Genomic DNA, 22,993 nt, shown 5'->3' on the forward strand with positions numbered 1-22,993 from the left:
GTATGGACAACAACTGGATCAAAGCAATTGTGTTGCCAGCCCAAGGAAATTAGGAAAACTATGCTTTAATAGAGGAGATGAGTGGCACAAAATTAACAATAAATAAATGGCAAGAGACAAACATCACGAATACTTGGGAGATAATCATAATAGGTGGCAGGATGGGAAACAAATAATTACAGGAGCAGTTAATTGGAAAAGAATATGTACTAGAAACAATACAGGGTACCTGTACACCTCCCAGTTAATGAATTAGCTGTGCAGAACGGCTTTTTCCACGTAAAAGACTATCATCAAAACATACATAATGAGGCCTCTGTGTACAAAAGACATTACTGGATTTAAAGGTAGTAGGAGTAATGTTGATCATGCAATGAGCCTTTGGTTAATAACATCTTTATGAACAACTCTCTTCACACCCTCTCTTCAAGTTGAAACCCATTTTCCAGCCAAGTTTTTTGGCCACAAAAAAATAACACCGGTTCATACTAGAAACATTTTATTTGTTCTACAAGGTAGAAAGTACCCATGCTCCATTGTAAACCTCTTTACTGACTGTTCTTTGTTAGTAACCCCAACATGTATAAACCCTACACCTAATTTAAATGCCTTTTAACCCCTTGGTAAACAGATTATATCCAGCCCCAATTTCTCAAAACTTCTTAAGCTTATCTTCAATTTGATTTTGATAAAAGAAAAATGGTTTATTGTAATTATCATAAAGATAATTCCTATTTAAAGTATAAAAACTCTTCAAGATGTAAATATTATGCAAATTCTTGAAAAACAAAATTAGTGAGCTTCAGCTAAATCTTGTTATATAATAAGGCACTTAAGAAGTTTCAAGAAATTGGGACCTGCCAGGGGCCATATTCAATAAACTTCTTAGATTGAACTTAAATTTAAGATTGGAAACTAAGTGTTTTGATTGGCCTGTATATTTAGCTGACCAATAGCCTGAATGGAATCACTGAGGCATGTCTAAGGATAAGGATAAGATCAATATTGAATACTGGCCCTGATCTGATAGTTCCTGTAAGTCTGATCAGGGGCTTTTACTTTTGGTTAAACATAAAAGGAATATAAAACCATATCCTTTTTGTTTCAACAGTGACATTTATGGTTTTAAGTGTTATTCTCAAAATTTGTCTAATTAAGTATTCCTATTGTGTGGAGTCTTGCATAAATATTAAACAGGTAAAAGTGAAATAAAGATGTTTGTAACAGAAACTGCAAGTATAATCAAAGTTATTGGAATTATAAATATTAGTGCTAAGTGGGAGTGTATAATTGCAATTCGTCACCTTAGTGCAATAACTCTATAACTGCATAAAGAAATAGAAGCAGATATTGCGTTCTTGCACTAAGGTGACGAATTACAAGGGTAGTGACAGTAGTAACTATGTTATACCATATGTTGTCAAGGCCAATATTTAACAACTACAGGTTGTACAGTCAAACCCTGTTTTCTCGAACTCGTTTGGCTTGCATTCCTTATTGGCTCGAAATAGATGTAAAGGACCGATTTCTTTAAACTGAAGGTAAACAATCCCGCTTGGCTGGAATTGCCCGAGGCTCAAGGTACTTTTGCCGGTCCCTGGGAGTTCGAGCCAGCGAGGTACAACTGTATAAGCAAAAAGCATTGTAAATTATCTTCACGCTAGTTATTGCACTTTTAAACTCCGCCAACTACTTATTCCGATGTGGGAATCGATGTAAAGATGATAACAAAACCTCTCCAATATGATACAATATTATCCATGTCTTTAAATGTTTGCGATACTCTTTTTATCTTCATTTGAGTGTCTGTAAGGCGTTGAGTTTTGCACCTTTCATCATTTAGTTTCTAGTTATTTCTTAACTGCTCAGCTTGTCCCTGTAATTTCCATCAAATTAATGCTTGTTGCATAATGGTAATAAAACCTTCAATCGATGTACTTTACATCTGTAAGAATTACAGATGAAGCTTAATTTACACCTGAAATCTGCAAATGGAAAATCTGGCTGCCTTTGGAAGACTTCTAGTTATATTTCTCATGCTTGAAATGAAACCAAACGACAACCAAAATGATTCATTTTGAAATTTAGATGAAGTAGACATGCCTCTTTCTCTTTCCGTATCGGTCTATGTTTTTTTTTGTTTTTTTTTAAATGATACCAAAACTTCTCAAGATTAAATATTTGTAATAGATTAGAGGATTTGACATGCATTATAGATAATGGTATGTCTTCAAGATCTGTTTATTTTAAAAGAGCTACAATGGATGGCTTTTGCTGAAAAAGAGATAATTTTCTCTTTTAATTGTCATAGACGTTTCTCTCAACTGCGCTTATAGTATTACATTGTTTCACAGTTTTACATTAGCAGAAAGCGCATAAAATTGCAACCTATTCATCATCAATACAATTCAACCTTACTGAAATTCTAAGATTCTAATTTCTTGGTGGGTGGAGGTGAACAGGAGACTGACTCCCAAAAACGTTCTCATTATTCTCTTAGAATAACTGTATAAGCAAGCAAGACCATCACAAGTCGAACTGCAATGCCTTTTTTCAGGGTGGGGTGAGGATGGGTGTAAAAAAAATCTCATAATCCCTTCAGAATAATCAGATTATCCAGGAAGACAGTTCTTGGACTTAAATGCCTTTTTTGGTGAGGGGTGAGGTTGAGGGTTAGGGTTTTGGTGAAATTCAGTTCTATAAAGTTAAGAATAACCAGATATTCCAATGAATCACGGAACATTTATGCCTTTTTTTCAGGGAGGAGTTCACATTGGTCAGGGGGTGATTTTTTTTCCCCTGATAATCCTTTTAAAATAACCATATACTCTAATAAGACCACAGTACGTTCCAAATGTCTCATTAACAATCAAAAGGTATATCTATGAGCAATTACAAGGAACTAGGACAGGTTTGTTCTACACATTAGAACAATGGCAAAAACCTGTACATTCTACACGCAATTGCTCCCATATTTTTATACAAATCTCTTACGTCAAACTGTATTTACAGCCTGATGCTGGGAGGACTAATTCATTAGAACAATGTTGTAGACACTTAAGACATGTAAAACTTGTACCTGGTGAACAGCAAATTTCATCTGTACTGGGCTTTTAATTGAATCCTATGTCATACACCATTGCACACTGTGGTCAGAAATTTGCTCAGGGTGAGCAATATTTAATAGCATATTGAGAGCTGAATTTTATACCTTCTCTTGGAGTGCATTAAGTGCATTTTGTCCTGATCGGCTTGTCCCTATAGTTGTCCTTGTGTTATCGAATTTCTTTATTTTATTCATCTATTTTATGCATTTTATAGTAGTATTCCATTTTGTCCTTTTCATCCACATGACCAGTGCTGTTGACCTCGAAGTTTATTCACTGAATAAGTCATTCTTCCTTGTTCCAAGTAATGTTAATTGTTGCTACCATCTGGACATTGAGGAAATAAGGTTTTAAAAACATGAAGAATTACTGGTTGCAATCATTAAAATACAAAGAAATAGTGACATTTAGTGACATTTCGGCAGTGCAAATTACTTTAACAATTCTGATTCTGAGAAGAAAGTATTGAAATGCCATCAAGGAAGGCAATCAACAGTTCTTAAGTCTACTATTATATATCAAGGAAGCAATCAACAGTTTAGCTGACCACTGAATCATTATGGTAATAATCTAATTGCAAGGACAGAAGTCACCAAGAGTCCACTAGAGTTTGTTCACCGATTGATTTAATCATCTATACACTAGCAGATAATGCTAATGTATTGTAGCAATGAAAAAAATCTCTCAATACCAAACATTCCTACACACTGGGGAATTATTGACAGACAAGCAATCAGGGAACACAGGGAAGAGACAGGTATCTGCAGTTTTCTTAATAACCACTATTTTTGTGTACCAAATGGTTTCTAGACATAACGGAAACAGTTAATTTTTTGTCAAAGAAAATTTGGGGAGGTTTTGAATAGGATTGATTGGATGATCAACCACATGCTTGATGATCCAAACCAATCAATTAAAAAGACAAACACCCTTAGACAAATACCAATAACCTTAGACAAATCACTTAAGACAATTCACTTTAGAAAAACAACAATAGAAAACAAACCTTAGACAAACAACCTTAGACAAAAACCCTTCGACAAACAACCTTTGAGAAATAACCTTAGACAAAAACCTTAGACAAACAATATAATAGGTCTTTGTGTGGATATTATTTTTTGCCAGACTTTGAACGGAATCACTACAAAAACTTCCCTTTTCTGGAGAATGTTTAAATTGTGATTTCATTTTTATGAATCAGGAGTTAAACTACACATATCCTATTATACTGTGTAAAATGCAGCAACAGACAAAATCCCCCAAAAGGACTATACTACAATAGACCACTCGATGCATGGATCATTGTATGAGGAAACAAATAACAATGATGGTTGTTCCTGATGGGTGGGCTTGGACAAATTCAGGTCTTTGGCATCACTATTACAGAAAACATCTGTATGACTCTTGATGAACTCATACAAATGTAGGAGAATCTATTTACTGCAACTAGTTGCTGAAAATAAAAACAACAACATACTTAGGAGACACCAAAACAAATAGATCTTGTGTGTAACATCAGAGCAAGATTATGTCTTTACACAAAATAATTGTATATAAATGCCAAGATCTGTCCTGTAAATCAGTGCCTATCTGTGTCTACAAAAAAAGAATATTGTATAAAAGATAAGTTGTTTCCTTTTGGGCCCATTTCATCTCAGATTTTAGTCTATCTTCATTGAGTCACAAATCGAAATAAGCTTCATGTCATATTTTCAATATTTTGGTATATATTTGTTGAATTAAACTGAATTAAGTCTGATATTTTTGAAAATAAAAACAAAGTTGAGGAAATAAAAATTAATAACATTTGTTTCCATTTTTGCAGTTTATACAGATTTAGGATTATTGAAAATATGACTACTGCACCTTTCAATTAAATGGGCCGTGGGCTCGCAATTCCTCCCAATGTGAGGAAAATTCTTTTGTGGAAACCAAAAGAAACACCTAACTATATTAGAATGTCTTGATGTCCTTTACAGTCTTAATATTTGCATCTACAAAGATTTAACCATGATATATATATATAAGATTAATGCTGTAGCTTCTCACAGACTATCAAGAACATATTTCACTTATTTTTATTAAACATAAAACATAAAAACAGGTTCCAAGCGAAACGTTCATCACATCTAAATTTTGGACCAATGAAATAAAGGGTAATTTATAAAATATTTCTGATGCAGAAAGCTATCTGTCGGTGACTACATGTATATAAACTCTATCAAGACTAATTAGATATTTTTGTTATAAGTAAATAGTGACGAAACATCCTGTGCAGATAATTAACACACTGCAGCTGAAGCATTTAATAAGAACTTATTTCATTTTATCCTCAACAAGTTATACTACATAATTTTATAACCTATACAAATGTGACGTTGTTTGCAAAAATGAGCCCAGTTGAAGTATTCACGTAAACAACACAAACAAATTTTAACCAAGAGACAGGAATAGAAAAACAATCTTATTACACTGTTTTATATTAAATCAAAGAACATTTTTGGAAATAAAGAAAAAACAGATACTAATATTGCCTAACATACAAGGCTTGAAATCTTACAACAATCTCCACTGTGGCCTCATTTTTGCCGACAAAGTCACATATACATAAATAAATCCTCAATATATACATATCACTTAACTAAATTAACAAAAAACAAATTATCAGAGTATGCTTTACCTGTGACGAGTATGCTGCGAGGCCTCTTGGCAATTTTATCGTAGTCTCGTGTGAGTTCAAGTAGTGGCTGCTTCACGACGTAATTTTCTGCCCCTAGAATCAGGTACGGAGCCTCCTTCAAACTCACTGAAAAGAAATAATATATAGGTCTATTGGTAACACATTTGACTAGCAATCCAGGGGTCGCAGGTTTGATTCCTCGTCACACTACTAAAAAACACTAATCGTCTTCCTGGAGGAGTGTTAAATGGGGGTCCCATGTGACATTGCTATACACTGGTGCATGTTAAAGAACCAGGGTAGCTCTAACCAGGTTACATTCAGTCTGTGCACTATGCTCCAAAAACCTAAAATGACTAACAATCTTAACAGAGCCAACTCGCCGAAATGACAAGGTCCAAGTGCGAGTATAAATAAGCTTACACACACACTGACTACCCCTCTGGCAAAGTACACTGCCATTTTTATGTGCAAGTATCATAAAGTGTTGAGACATGTGGCCTTTTTCTTTATGTAAAATTGATAACTGATAAGAACCCATACAATTGTCTGTTTGCGTTTGAAATGGAGCTCCTTAATATAATATATAACAAATTGAATCCCTTCCTAGCTCCAAATGACAACTGACTATTATAATCTGTTTTGATATTTTAAAAGGAATCATATAAATATTTCTGGATCAGATCAGACAGCTGTAATTGCGATGGAATCATTACAACTTCTTTGGTCATATTACTTTCTTGATGATTAGTTTAAGTGAACCATTAATGTGTGCTTTAATCAGAATGACATTTGTCTCTCAAAAGTGCTCCATGTAATCTTACTTGCTTGTGGAAAGCCAGAGAGAATTATTTTTCACAAAATATTTGACTTCGGCTAGACATGGTTAAGAAAAATCTCGGGGAACTGAGCCAAAATTTAAACATACTATAATTTCATCATGATTTAAAGGGGCGAGACACCAGATGGTCCAAAAATTGGCAAATACAGATTTTCCTTGAAACATTTAAGCCTAGGAGGCTGATACTACATCACTTTACACAGTAATAAACTCAACAATCATTTTGCTGTCTCATCGGAGTTTTAAGATAGTGCATAATGGTTTCTAAGTTTGAATCATATCTCTATATGAGTACAGATAAATATACTGAGGCTATTTTTAAATTTACGTGGTAGACAACCCCAGTAAATTTGGAACTGGAAAAAATATACAAAAACTACGAAAGATGCATGTGTCATAAGAGATGTGATACAACAGTAAGTACAGTAAGATTTAATGCGTTCTACATAACAATGTAAATTTTATGTAAGTTTTTGACGATTTTCTACTTTTTTTGCAATCATCCGGTGTCTGGTCCCTTTAAATAATAAAAGTCATCCTGTGGCCCCAATTTTTGCATGTCTGCTTTTTTGGAAGAAACAAATGAAGATATTGGTAAAGCCTTGACAATGTTCAGAATTATTCTACATACTTTCATGAACAAACACATGACAGACACTCATTTGAATACAATTTTGTCGATCTTCGCCTTATTTGTTACATCATTGAAGTAATATAATGCACCAGTCAATTGTAACCCGCCAGGTCCAGGGGTATACTGGGGATAGGGGTATACTGGGGATAGCCGAGGAAATCAGTCGTGTTTCTTCCTTTCATATGCTCCGCAAAACGGAGTGCATGGCTACAACTGACAAAAATGAGCATAATTTTATGATGTCACTTTTTAACTGAAATTAACATTAGAGAGCTGTCATTTGGACTCTTGTTGATATGTTATTGTTGAAATAAGCTCAAACTTTACAAAAAAAAAAAATTCAACAGTTAAATCTTTAAAACGTGAAGGAATCCTTGTAAAATCCAGATAATAATCCAAAAATATGTTTTCTCTGGCCTAATATCTAAATGATTGTAGTTTAACTCTGAGAGGATCATCGGGTCTCTTCAATTGGGCTGATTGGTCTTTAATTGTCATGTTTGCTGCAGACTGATGGCCCCTCTGGGAAATGGTCTGAGGGAGATAAAGAGGTTTTATGTGTCAATGAAAACAAGAATGAACAGCACAAAAAAGCAATAATTGATATTGAATTGCAGGCCAATTAATTAAATGCTAATTATAAATTAAAGAACAAAGCAATTGTACATAAGTATGATGTTCTTATGAGATGACAATTTGTTGGAACCCAATTATTATGTCATTATGTACAGAGTACTGTAACATTAAGTATATTAGATGCTACAATGATGTAAAAATGACTTACTGGAACAATTTTGTTACAAAGAAGTAATTAACATATTAAGAATGTTCTGTGGGTTCCAGTGATGTTATTAATCAGACTACTATAACTTTTTTGTTAGTACGTACATTAATGAATATTTCTTTTTTCACATATACATGTCATTTAAGAAACTTACAATCATTTGTGAAGAAGATTCGCCAAGACATGTATGAATAGCTAGGCATACTAGAAATTGCCAATGAGTGGGATATTATTCAAGCACGTACACAGCAAAGCAATGCCATAACAAAATAAGACTCTTCAGGCATATAATCAAAATTAATGGCATCAATACTCGGAACATTATTATCTTCATTCTGGGCCATGGAAGCAAATCAAAACAAATAACCACTTTTAAATTCATCTTCTGACACTTGAAAATCTATGTCACTGGAAGACATCAAAAGAAACGTGTGAAACTATAAGATGTTATTTTGCTTTATTTTCTTGTAATTTAAGAGTTTGGGAAGGGCTTCTCTGACATTCACACAGCATGGTAGCCTGGGAAATTCTGGGGCAAAGTCTTCCCTCATACCTCCAGCAGACACCTTGCCATGCCAGTTCCTTAATAATTCATATACTGTAGACATACATTTTTTTTTTCTCTTTTGACTGATATAGGGGTTTTGTTCAAGGCATTCAATACTTAATTACCATAATTCCCCCCATTTGTAAATGTTATGAGTCAAATAAAGCATTGCTTGGCATGCCTGACAGAATCAGACAAACCCAAGAAAAGACACCACTGCCCTGACACTGTTACTAAGGGAAACAGCTTAAAAAAAAACAATCAAATGATACAATCCCTTATTAGAAGGTTCCATAATCATAAATAATTGTCAGTGACATTTTTCCATTCAAACAAAATTTACTCTCCGAGAAAACTAATTGTGTTGATCTTTCCTCTCTCCCTTCATTTCCATGTGCCACTGAGCCAGCAAATCATTCAGCATTCACAAAATGCAATGGTGTACACCATAACATGTCAGTAGACACAATAAACCAAATCACCATACATCCGCCTAATTTCATTTCCCCTTGTCAAAGGAATCTGATGACAGTTGGAGTTGATCAAATTCTGGGAACGTCTGACATTAGGATCATAATATCCCATTAAAAAGCCATTGTCCTGTCCAAACAATGACAATCAAACCAGAAATTGGCAATGTCCATTCTTACATATGTAATAGTTATATGTTACTGCCAGTTTTTGAAAGTTATACAAAATAAGAGCATTAAAGCAGTAATGTATAATTCTAATCACGATTGTTGGAAATAGTAACTTTCATTAAGCTTATTTACTCAAAGTGTTAATTAAAACACTGTAGTGTGTAACTTTATCAAAATTAGGCTGGTTATGATTCTGGGAATTAATGAATAGCAGGAATTAATGAAAACAAACTTCCCAATGTTGTAAAATGGACAGTTATTGAATTTACACCATTAAAGGGACTAAGACACCTGATGATCCAAACATAGGCAAATAGACTATTTCCTCAAAACAATACTAGAATTGTTAATGTAAGCTTAAGAGGCCAATAAGAAATCATTCTACATGATCATGTTGCTGTCTCATCTGAGTTTCCCCATTTAGAATTAGTGCATAATCGTTTCTCTATTTTAATCATATCTGTTAATGAGTACAGATAATTATCAATACATACGCTTTTTTAAACTCACTAGGTTTTGCACTGTAGACATGCAACCCTAGTTAATTTTGATATAGAAAACAAACTGAGAACGATACATGTGTCGTAAGCAATGTGATACATCAGTTAATAAGATTTATTGCGTTGTACACCACGATGCCAATCTAATGTAAGTATTTGACGATTTTCTTTTTTTCTTGCAATTGTATCATCTGGTGTCTATATATACTATGCCCCTTTAAAAATCTAATATCAGAATGCCATGCCTCTTCAGATTAATAAAATTCATACAATGACAAATTAAAACTAGGAAGGTAAAACAATTTAAAAAAAAGAAGAGTTTGGAGTCTGATGGACAGCTAGCTAGGCTTGTTCTTGTCCAAGATCTGGAACATATCCTCAGGAAAAGACCCATATGCACATCCAAAGGGCATGCATGATTGTAAGGACATATAGGGTGAGCATTTAATTTCCATTCACACAAATTCCTGAATGAAATAAATTGTGTTTATCTCTCCTTTCGAAGAGAGACACAGTCAGAAATGATTCCTCAATTTGCTGATTGTATTTCCGAAACCTGTGGTGACATTCAAATAAACATGGCGCAAGCCCGCCACACTTGGCAGCCTAATTTGATTCCCCCTTGACAAGGCAATCACATGATAGTTGGCGATGATCAAACTCTTGGTAAATTGTGGAGAGTATACATCAAGGATCATAATACCCCATTAAAGCGCCCCTGTTCCACCCAATAGATGACAATCAAGCCAGAAATTGGCACTATCCACTCTCCCTCTTATTGAACAATATTGAATATCTTCTTGTATAACTAGTTATGTGTGCTGAACTCCGTCACACACACGTTTATGCCATTTCATGCTTTTGCATAATTGGGGCTCTTTTTGACAAAAGATGCCAGTTCACTCAATGGTCATGCAAAATTGGCTGCATTATGTGCCTTAACATCTGACTCTAAAATGCATGGTAAAAAATGAGAGTCTATATTGAATTAAATACTCATAATACACACTGGTCAGACTCTGTCGTATGCTCAACGATGGCTTAACTAGCAGTCTCATTGGTCAGACTCTGGCTATGTTCAACGATGGCTTAACTAGCAATCTCATTGGTCAAACTCTGGCTATGTTCAACGATGGCTAAACTGGCAATCTCAATAGTCAGACTTTGGCTGTGTTCAATGATGGCTTAACTAGCAGTCTCACTGGTCAGACTTTGGCTGTGTTCAATGATGGCTTAACTGGCAATCTCACTGGTCAGACTCTGGCCATGTTTGGCCTTGATCCATTTAAACTGGATTTTTTGGGTACAGGGCTTCATAGACCTGTGGTTTCCATAGTATCAATGAATAGAAAGTAAGAACAGAGGGACAGCTGTTAAACCTTTTGACATAAGACAAGGCAGTAATGAAATCATTTGGCATGATTTTTTCTGACTTGATCAACAAAATATTGAGCCCATTTTACCAAAGCTGAATGAATGCCAGAATAGATTTATTAGGTTTCTTCATAAATAGGACCATTCATTCCTTTAGACCTACAGAAATATATTTATTCTGCGCCTGGATCATACGGTAATGAGAGCAGGGCTGCAGTAAAGGGAGCTGTTTACATGTAGTTGTATAATGAAAAATACATCAAGAGTGTGGGAACGACACATCCCCATGACTCACAGACAATATTACCTCTGGAACCACAGAAATTAGGGTTGTTTGGTGCTGTAAGGAACACGGAAAAGTACATAATTACATGTACATTGCAATGTCGAGGAGAATAAATCATGCCTCATTTTACTGCTACCATCACCAACAATAATAAATCACTCTGCTCAAGTATGTTGCAAATGGAAAGGGTGATTTTAGGTTCTCAATCCTTACAATGGTAAGCTTTTTTGCCAAAGAAATATATATTCTAAATCAAATATAGAAACAGTTCACAATGTATTACAACAACAGCACTAGTACATAGTATCATACACAACAACTCTACAACATTATAGTTGTGTCTGAGAAATGAATCTGTATCAGAGTTTCAGAATGTTGAAAAAAGCAATGTGTAAACAAAAGCAAATGCATTGTGCCATGCTGGTTGTATCACATCTGACAAATAGTCTGTATGTGCTGCCAGAACTGCAGAGGTCTCTGCAGAATGATAGGAGGGCCATCCAATATTATAGGATGCCTTTGTATTATTTCAGAATTAAATTTGAATCATTCGGTAAAAAAACAACAAATACCTCTGAATAACAAAACAGATTGATAGTAATATGTGATGACCAGATCCTCATACACAGTGCATGGAGCTTCTTGAAACTGCCGGTGTGACATTTGCTTCTCAAGATGCAAGAAATGCAATTGAAAGAAACTTCAATCCTTATCAAGTTGTTCATCCCTTTCTCTCTATACATAATCATGTGGAGAAGAAGTAGTCCTAATAAGCACCTTGCCCGCTGCAATCCACTGATAAAATGATCTTGAGACCCGTATTTTTAATAGCGAAGTAGTATATTGTAAGCATTCGGACATGTTGATTCAAAAGCATTATTTTCGATGACTGTAATTGTCCTATAGTGAGAAGCGCACATAGTTTACCAATTGAGTTCATTTATATTTTTCATTCATCACAGTATGAATACTGTCTAATTTGTTTGTCCTGTGGTCCGGGAGAAGGAGTCAATGACATCTATTGTCACACGATGGGGACAAAACCATAGTTTTTCTAAGACACACACAGGGATGTCTCAATTTCAAGTAAACAACAGACTAAAGGACACCATAGAAATAAGAGTTTTTTGTCAAAGACTACTAAACCACGCACAAGTGCAACCATTCATTATTCCAAATTTCATTATCCAAATTTCTTGCAGGCTTTACTGAATTACCCGGTAGTTATTGTTCAGACTATTTACAGGGACAACTTTAGGGCTTTAAGGAAGTGGCTTCGATGATTAATTAAATTATTTGTAGATTTATATGTGGTTTTTGATCCTTGCAGTTTTTAAAAAAAAATAATCTTTTTTTATGGGGGGGGGGGAAGGGTTCTTACTGGAGCAGTGATTTTTTTTCACTGCCTGTTCCTTGCAAATTGGGAATATACTGTGGGAAAAATACAAAATCAGGCAAATATATTTAACATATTAATGGCAAATATTCATGTTTCCAGTCTTGTCAAGATTTTGTTCATTTTTCAAGAAATTAATTGATTTTCTGTATATTAATGTAAATCTGTGTTTATCAAATTCGGAAAAATCGTAATTTCTTGGGAAAAAAATGGACAGTTTTCACAAGGGAAAACAGCCCTTAGAAGGCAGTAAATTGCACCAAAAATATCACTGTGGAGTCTAAACGTATATTACCCAAATTCAATAAGGAAGGAAATTGAAATTATTTATAAAAAAAAATCTAGATAAACCAAGATTATCTAAGTCCATTTTGTTAGTTCCATGCTTAGGAAACATGTAAAATAGGTTTGAATTTAACAGAAGCAATAACGAGTCACTGAGCATAAAATTGGTTCTAAAATAACCTATTACAGGGAGCTTTTAAGTTTAACAATCAATTAGTTGCCAACAACCTGTTACAGATTCAAGGCTAATAAAATATCAGCTACCTGGCTGGTTTAACTTATTGTCTGTTGAAAAAGAAGTGGCAACAGCTGGTTGATATTTTAATGGCATTTTAAGTAGATGGTATTTTTTTCTGTGACTACCCCATACTGAGAGAAGTAACAGTTTTGTTTTCAAAATTAAATTTGAACAACTAACAAAAGTAATGGTGTGGTTCCTTTTACACAGGGTTTTTGTTCCAAGTTAAAAACTCAACAGCTAAGCTTATTTCTTTGTGTTCAAAGTATATATCATTGTATTGTTTACATATAAACTTATTCTGAAAAATGATGCCAAAGAAACTAACAAAATATAATTAAACTGTATCATCTTGTTCAGATGTCATGTGGTTGCTGTTTTCCAATTATAATAAATAAAAAAAATATCATTTAAAGAAAAAAAATATATAAATAAGAATTAAGGTCGGGACTTATAAAGGGTCAGATGGGTAACTGGGACAACAACATATTTTCTGTTTGGCCTAAATTAATTTTGTCAAATACACTAACACTATATATAATTAAAGGTAGCTTTTGAATTTATTAAAATTAACTAAGCCAATTTATTTTTCATTTTTGGAAAAAGGAACAACCGTAAGGTGATTTTAAACAACGGAAACTTAACAATTTTTAAATAATGGAAACTTGATAATTTTTAACCAATGGAAACTTGACGTTTTTTAAATAATGAAAACTTGACAATTTTCACTCAATGGCAATTTGACAATTTTTAAACAAAGGAAATTTAACAATTTTTAAGTAATGGAAATTTGAATTTTTTTAAATAATGGAAACTTGACAATTTTCAACCACTGGAAATTTGACAATTTTTTAAAAATGGAAATTTAAAATTTTTTAAATAATGGAAATTTGATTTTTTTTTTAAGTAATGGAAACTTGACAATTTTCAACCAATGGAAATTTGACAATTTTTAAAAAATGGAAATTTGACAATTTTTAAATAATGGAAACTCAACCATTTTTAAACAATGGAAAGTTATTAATTAACAATTTTTAAACAACGGAAACTTAACCATTTTTAAACAACGGAAACCTAACAATTTTTAAACAATGGAAACTTAACCATTTTTAAATAATGGAAACATGACAATTTTTAAATAATGAAAACTTGACAATTTTTAAAAAATGGAAACTTGACAATTGTTAAACAATGGAAACTTCTTGTTTTAAATTTTTATTACAAAGGTTCTTATCAATCTCATGACCAAAAAATGAACTAGGACCCTGACATTTTATGAAAAACATTTATTTATTTGTCTGTTTTTTGGATGGGTGAAACTGTTCATTTCTATGGCATAAAATATACATTCTGTTTGACATTGTAACCCCCTCCAGACAGATTACCCAGATAATAATAGCATTTATCTTCTGTTTCCCTGCACATTAGATTCGGGAAAATTGCTGGAAATTGGTCAAATTACAGCAAATCTGAAGAGATGTTTATTATACGTATTGTAAGTGTTATCTGTGGGAATCTCAGAGCTTGTCCATTTTAAGTATAATTTAAACAAAGCCATGTTCTGTGGGTGTAACAGAATACCAGCCTGGAGCTGTCATTGCAAGTAGACAACTATAAAACACATTTCTGTTGTTTTTCTGCATAACATAAATGAATTATTCAAACCAAAGTTATTGGTTTGCAGATTAGTACATATTTTTAGAATTGTTGTGCACATTTTTTGGGTCGGCCAATGACGATGAGTCATCCGCTTCCTTGATTAAGTTTGTTCATGGTCTTGTCACCATAAATAAAACAGACAGTAGGACAAATAGATTAAGTTAAATTATTAAAGGATCAACATCGATATCCTCAAATGACACAACAATACTTATATCCATCTACTGGAAAAGACTCAGCTGTCTGTTTTCTGTTAATTATCAAATAACATCATATTTATCCGAAAGATTATGTTTACTTAATAATCAATTTCAAATCACATCTTTTTTTACCAAAAGTGTTTGTTAACCTATTATAAAGGGTCGCCTAACACTATATGACATAATAAAACACATGAAAGGAAGACCGAAAGCATATAAATATATTCTATAATTCAAATTTTAGTAAAGAGGATTTTGAAAATGTATCAAAAAACCATGATATAGCTTGCACAGCATAATTTGTTAAAAGCCGAGACTCTATAGTTACTTGAAGCCTCATAAATTCATCCTTATGTAATTCTATAATCCTACTCTCCCCCCAATGCTTTGGCACAAAACGGTGCTAAGTTTGCCATCTTCCAAATCCATAATTAATCATAATAGTCTTCCAGGTGTGATTTTCTGCAAAGTAAAAGCTTGTCAATTAACACCCATGATAGGTAAAAGCTTTGAATTAAGGTTATCTGGCAACGGGCTCGAACGCACACTTAGCCTAAATTCACAGAAATACGCAAACCCCATAAACATAAACCTAAAAAGAGAAAGAAAAATTATGATTTATCTTCACAAACTGTTCCTCTTGCAAAACAATAATTCTTTACCTCCAATACAATCAAACATTGTTTTGCATTGTAGTCTAGTACAAGTTTAAGAAACCTCTAATAATAAAAACATGAAAACTACAGGGACAAGCCCAATAGCATAATGTTCAACCAAGATGTTGTTTAAAGACACAAAGACAAAGGCACAAGAGACAACAAGTCCCTCTGTTCTTACTTTGTATTCAATGATTTGATGGAAATTACATGAACAAGCCCAGTAGCCAAATATTCAATCAAGATACAAACACAAAGGCACATTGGAGACAACAAGTCCCTCTGTTCTTACTTTGTATTCAATGATTTGATGGAAACTAAATGGACAAGCCCACTAGCAAAATATTCAATCTGAAGACACAAGCACAAAGGCATATTAGAGACAACAATGTACCTTTGTTCTTACTTTGTATTCAATGATTTGATGAAATTACAGGGACATGCCCTGGGTAGCCAAATATTCAACCAAGACACAAACACAAATTAAGGAACAAGACACAACAATGCACAGGCTCTGTTATTACTTTGTATTCAATGATTTGATGGAAACTTAATTGTAGCCAAATATTCAACCAAGACACAAAGTCACACGACACAACAATGTTCTTATTTTGTATTCAATGATTTGATGGAAACTACAGGGACAGGCCCTGTGAGTAGCCAAATAACCAACCAAGACACAAAGACAAAGGCAGAAGAGAAGAAAATGTCCCTTTGTTCTTATTTTAATGAAACTCACACTGACAAGCCCAGTAGCAATTTTTTGGCAAAGACCCTGTTTAAAGGTAGAAAGATCAAGGTCATACAAACACAATAGGGCATAACCAACAGGTTGTATTATAGACAAATAACAGAAAGCAACACTTATACAAACTAATTCATATGGAAGTTGGCAGAAAAGTTAAACAGAAACGACAAACACCTTATAACCATATGGCCAGAAAACAAGGACAACTTGATCAAGAAGCATTACAAGAGCAATTTAAGGTAAACGAATCCCATCATTCCTGTCTTTCACCGGACACCAAGGACAATTAACTGAAGAAGTATTTTAGCCAGAGTTATGAGTCTAATTAAACTGATGTGTATCGGCTTGTAACAAGTTTTATGTGAACATTCTCAATGGTTTCAGAGTTATGTCAACAATAAAGTTTTTGCATGAAAGCACGAACAACTTATGCCTACAATGACACTTTGAGGTTTTTGATTTTCCTTCGTCTGACCAAATATTTCTACCAATAACAATTCAACTACTGCTTAATTGCTATATATAGATAAAAGTCTACCAAATTGTTTTATCTTTATAATAAACCATTTTAAGTTTGCATATTAATTATACTGACCCAATAATGATAATCATGTCAAATGATTTATCGGAATAAAAACACAGATGAGTTATGTATCACAAATCCTGAGCAAATGAGACTCCTGTATAATCCTCATGGTCCTAATCGGTTTACTGGCTATGTTACAGCAATTACAACAGTAAGAGAATCTATTATTGAAAACAATTGATTGCAAAAAAGCTTGTGACCAGGGGGTAATAATTTCGGCTTTCTGAGAGCAGATGATGGCTTCAAAGAGTAATGATAAAAGACAGCTCTTGTCTACTGTTACATCTTCTGCCAGAGAGTAAGCCAAATATGCCATACAACACTGTATAGGAGCAGATAATTCAAATATTAGCTTCTCATCCATGGCCTCCCTGGTACAAGAACACCAACGCCTACAACCAACTTTTTATTATTTTATAAATAGTCGGCCTCAACCACAAATGGTTAAATATTAACAGGAAACTGCATGAGCCATATTTAAATATATTACATGCTTTTTTAATGATTAAAAAATCTGCCTACCCAACCTAAAAACAGGATCAGAATCAACAAGATTGTATTGCCCTGTCCTATATGAGTAAGTCAAATACGCCCTAGAGCCCTCGTAATCAATCAGAAAGACAAGCAAATCAACCCGGGCATGGCCCCTGCCATAAACTGACATTCATAACATCATAAACATTGCATAAATCAGGATTCCATTTACAGGAATCAGTTAAGCGGAATTGTTGCATTTACTTCCTCCGAAATAGATACTGCCAAGAACAATCAAAGTCTGGCATGTTGGCGGATTTTTTCAGTTCTTTATCACAATCTTAAGCAAACTTCTCAGAAAAATATTTCCTTTCTCTATCAGACTATTTGAGTTCTCGTGGGAGCCTGAATTTATTCCACTATTGAGAACTAATGAGCAGTGAATATAACATAAACATAAAAAAAAAAAAAAAAAAAAACCAAAAGAAGCCGTTCAAAATGTTATTTTTAAGTTCCTGTACTTAAAGACTAATACATCATTCAGACTATGCTGCATGGGCACACAAGAGGATGCCATTGTTTGTCTGTATTCCTAAGATGGTCAGGTTGCAAATTTAGGCAAGAAATAAATCAGCAAAAATGATGGATCTTGCAATTTTACCCAAGTCACCCAAAGAAGATATTAATAAGAGCCGAAATATTTCAAACAATTAAAGACAAAACACTTCCTACTAATAATTTAGCCATATAACACTCTAAACACCAGATATAATGTTTTTAGGCAAAAAAACTCCTTTCCAGAAAATATTCACCATCCTTGAGCACCATGTGACCACCTACATCATTGTTTAAAGTCTAGTTATCGTGATGGATTATTCCACAATATCCCAGCTCCATATAATTACAATATGGGGCTATCCATTATTTTATATGAGCTGACTGTTTACCCTCCCTGTAATTACAGTTATTCTGAGGACCAAAAAAGGTACAATCTTCATCCATGGCAGGCAATCAAAATGACATCTGTGCAATCAAAATGACACCCATGCATGCTACAAAAGACAGAAGATCTTTGGATTCTAGACATTAATTCCAAATGGTCGTAAAAAGTATAATTAGGAGACATTATTTTGTTATTCAACTCACTCATTGTTAGATTTGAGCAAAAAGATTAAATAAACTACACATATGTACAGAGTCAATCTTCTCATTGTAAAGTTTTGGCTTAATTTAATTTTAAGTACATATCTGAACAAAGTCAATTCACTTATATATTGTAAGCTTTTAGCCAAAGGATAAAATTTTCTATGCACCTGAACAGAGTCAATTCACCCATTGTTAGATTTGATATGAGGGATTAAATTAACTGTATTCCTGAACAGAGTCAATTCACCCATTGTTAGATTTGAGCCAAAGGATTAAATTAGCTATACACCTGAACAGAGTCAATTCACTCATTGTTAGATTTGGGATGAGGGATTAAATTAACTATGCACCTGAACAGTGTCAACTGACTCCTTGTTAGGTTTGAGATGAGGGATTTAATTAACTATGCACCTGAACAGAGTCAATTGACTCCTTGTTAGGTTTGATATGAGGGATTTAATTAACTATGCACCTGAACAGAGTCAATCCAGACATTGTAAGATTTGGGCCAAAGTGTTTAATTAACTATGCACCAAAACATAGTTTATCCAGACATTGCTAGATTTGGGCCAAAGTGTTTAATTAACTATACACCAAAACATAGTTTATCCAGACATTGCTAGATTTGGACCAAAGGATTTAATTAGCAATACACCAAAACATAGTTTATCCAGACATTGCTAGATTTGGGCCAAAGGATTTAATTAGCAATGCACCAAAACATAGTTTATCCAGACATTGCTAGATTTGGGCCAAAGGATTTAATTAGCAATACACCAAAACATAGTTTATCCAGACATTGCTAGATTTGGGCCAAAGTATTTAATTAGCAATGCACCAAAACATAGTGTATCCAGACATTGCTAGATTTGGGCCAAAGGATTTAATTAGCAATACACCAAAACATAGTTAATCCAGACATTGCTAGATTTGGACCAAAGTATTTAATTAGCAATGCACCAAAACATAGTTTATCCAGACATTGCTAGATTTGGACCAAAGTATTTAATTAGCAATGCACCAAAACATAGTTTATCCAGACATTGTAAGATTTGGGCCAAAGTGTTTAATTAACTATACACCAAAACATAGTTTATCCAGACATTGTAAGATTTGGACCAAAGTATTTAATTAGCAATACACCAAAACATAGTTTATCCAGACATTGCTAGATTTGGACCAAAGTATTTAATTAACAATGCACCAAAACATAGTTTATCCAGACATTGCTAGATTTGGACCAAAGTATTTAATTAGCAATACACCAAAACATAGTTTATCCAGACATTGCTAGATTTGGACCAAAGTATTTAATTAGCAATGCACCAAAACATAGTTTATCCAGACATTGCTAGATTTGGACCAAAGTATTTAATTAGCAATACACCAAAACATAGTTTATCCAGACATTGCTAGATTTGGACCAAAGTATTTAATTAGCAATGCACCAAAACATAGTTTATCCAGACATTGCTAGATTTGGGCCAAAGTATTTAATTAGCAATACACCAAAACATAGTTTATCCAGACATTGCTAGATTTGGGCCAAAGTATTTAATTAGCAATGCACAAAAACATAGTTTATCCAGACATTGCTAGATTTGGGCCAAAGTATTTAATTAGCAATACACCAAAACATAGTTAATCGAGATATTGTTAGATTTGGGCCAAAGTATTTAATTATCAATGCACCAAAACATAGTTTATCCAGACATTGCTAGATTTGGGCCAAAGTATTTAATTAGCAATACACCAAAACATAGTTTATCCAGACATTGCTAGATTTGGGCCAAAGGATTTAATTAGCAATACACCAAAACATAGTTTATCCAGACATTGCTAGATTTGCGCCAAAGGATTTAATTAGCAATACACCAAAACATAGTTTATCCAGACATTGCTAGATTTGGGCCAAAGGATTTAATTAGCAATACACCAAAACATAGTTTATCCAGACATTGCTAGATTTGGGCCAAAGTATTTAATTAGCAATACACCAAAACATAGTTTATCCAGACATTGCTAGATTTGGACCAAAGTATTTAATTAGCAATACACCAACACATAGTTTATCCAGACATTGCTAGATTTGGGCCAAAGGATTTAATTAGCAATACACCAACACATAGTTTATCCAGACATTGCTAGATTTGGGCCAAAGGATTTAATTAGCAATACACCAAAACATAGTTTATCCAGACGTTGCTAGATTTGGACCAAAGGATTTAATAAGCAATACACCAGAACATAGTTTATCCAGACATTGCTAGATTTGGGCCAAAGTATTTAATTAGCAATACACCAAAACATAGTTTATCCAGACATTGCTAGATTTGGGCCAAAGGATTTAATTAGCAATACACCAAAACATAGTTTATCCAGACATTGCTAGATTTGGGCCAAAGGATTTAATTAGCAATACACCAAAACATAGTTAATCCAGACATTGCTAGATTTGGACCAAAGGATTTAATAAGCATTTTTATACACCAAATCAGAGACAATCCAGACATTGCTAGATTTGGACCAAAGTATTTAATTAGCAATACACCAAAACATAGTTTATCCAGACATTGCTAGATTTGGACCAAAGTATTTCATTAGCAATACACCAAAACATAGTTTATCCAGACATTGCTAGATTTGGGCCAAAGGATTTAATTAGCAATACACCAAAACATAGTTTATCCAGACATTGCTAGATTTGGGCCAAAGGATTTAATTAGCAATGCACCAAAACATAGTTTATCCAGAGATTGCTAGATTTGGGCCAAAGTATTTAATTAGCAATACACCAAAACATAGTTTATCCAGACATTGCTAGATTTGGGCCAAAGTATTTAATTAGCAATACACCAAAACATAGTTTATCCAGACATTGCTAGATTTGGACCAAAGTATTTAATTAGCAATACATCAAAACATAGTTTATCCAGACATTGCTAGAGTTGGACCAAAGTATTTCATTAGCAATACATCAAAACATAGTTTATCCAGACATTGCTAGATTTGGGCCAAAGGATTTAATTAGCAATACACCAAAACATAGTTTATCCAGACATTGCTAGATTTGGGCCAAAGTATTTAATTAGCAATACACCAAAACATAGTTTATCCAGACATTGCTAGATTTGGGCCAAAGGATTTCATTAGCAATACACCAAAACATAGTTTATCCAGACATTGCTAGATTTGGGCCAAAGGATTTCATTAGCAATACACCAAAACATAGTTTATCCAGACATTGCTAGATTTGGGCCAAAGTATTTAATTAGCAATACACCAAAACATAGTTTATCCAGACATTGCTAGATTTGGGCCAAAGTATTTAATTAGCAATACATCAAAACATAGTTTATCCAGACATTGCTAGATTTGGGCCAAAGGATTTAATTAGCAATACACCAAAACATAGTTTATCCTGACATTGCTACATGTAGATTTGGACCATAGTATTTAATTAGCAATACACCAAAACATAGTTAATCCAGACATTGCTAGATTTGGACCAAAGGATTTAATAAGCATTTTTATACACCAAATCAGAGACAATCCAGACATTGCTAGATTTGGACCAAAGCATCTTATTTACTATAATACACCCCAATAGAGTCAATCCAGACATTGCTAGATTTGGATCAAAATATTTAATTAACTATACACCTGGGGTGGTATTCAATATGTGACTTAAGTCAATGTTATTGTGTGTTTTGGATGAAAGGATTTTAATAAGCACTTACAATTGGACTACTCATTGTTAGTTAAAGGCCAAAATTATTAAATTGCCTTCATTTTTAAGATTGAATCCACTCATTGTAACTATTTAGTTGCAGCAGCAAATTCAATGGCAGAATGAAGTCACTTATTGTTTGGTAATGCAAGAGTTTCTGTAGAAACAGCCAACCAAAATAACTCTCTAAATCATCTGGCCCCAATTTCTCGAAACTTCTTTAGTCCCTTATAACAGGATTAAGCTAATCTCACTATTTTTGTTGTTCTATAAAATGTGTTATATTTACGTTTTCAATCATTTTTAGAAATTATGTAGGAATAAACTTTATGATTATCAGAATAAACCATTTTTCATTTATCAAAATCCATTTTCAGTATGTATTTTGGCTAATTGAAATAAGCGACTTATGCCTGTTAAGCTTAAGAAGTTTCGAGAAATTGGGGCCAGTACCATATGTATTTGGATGAGGAACAAAATG

At 33.6% G+C, this 22,993-nt stretch overlaps 1 protein-coding gene across 3 annotated transcripts in view; it reads right to left on the minus strand.

The window, feature by feature from the left end:
* The window catches only part of LOC128238242 (proto-oncogene tyrosine-protein kinase ROS-like), a 79,249-nt gene that overhangs the window by 33,731 nt on the left and 22,525 nt on the right, over positions 1–22,993 (minus strand). For all 3 annotated transcript variants that reach the window (XM_052953931.1, XM_052953930.1, XM_052953933.1), the window contains exon 9: positions 5,788–5,913. In XM_052953931.1, coding sequence (XP_052809891.1) covers positions 5,788–5,913 — 126 coding nt within the window. The remainder of the gene's footprint in view (positions 1–5,787; positions 5,914–22,993) is intronic.

The sequence above is a fragment of the Mya arenaria genome, chromosome 6 (assembly GCF_026914265.1).
Source record: "Mya arenaria isolate MELC-2E11 chromosome 6, ASM2691426v1".
Lineage (NCBI taxonomy): Eukaryota > Metazoa > Mollusca > Bivalvia > Myida > Myidae > Mya > Mya arenaria.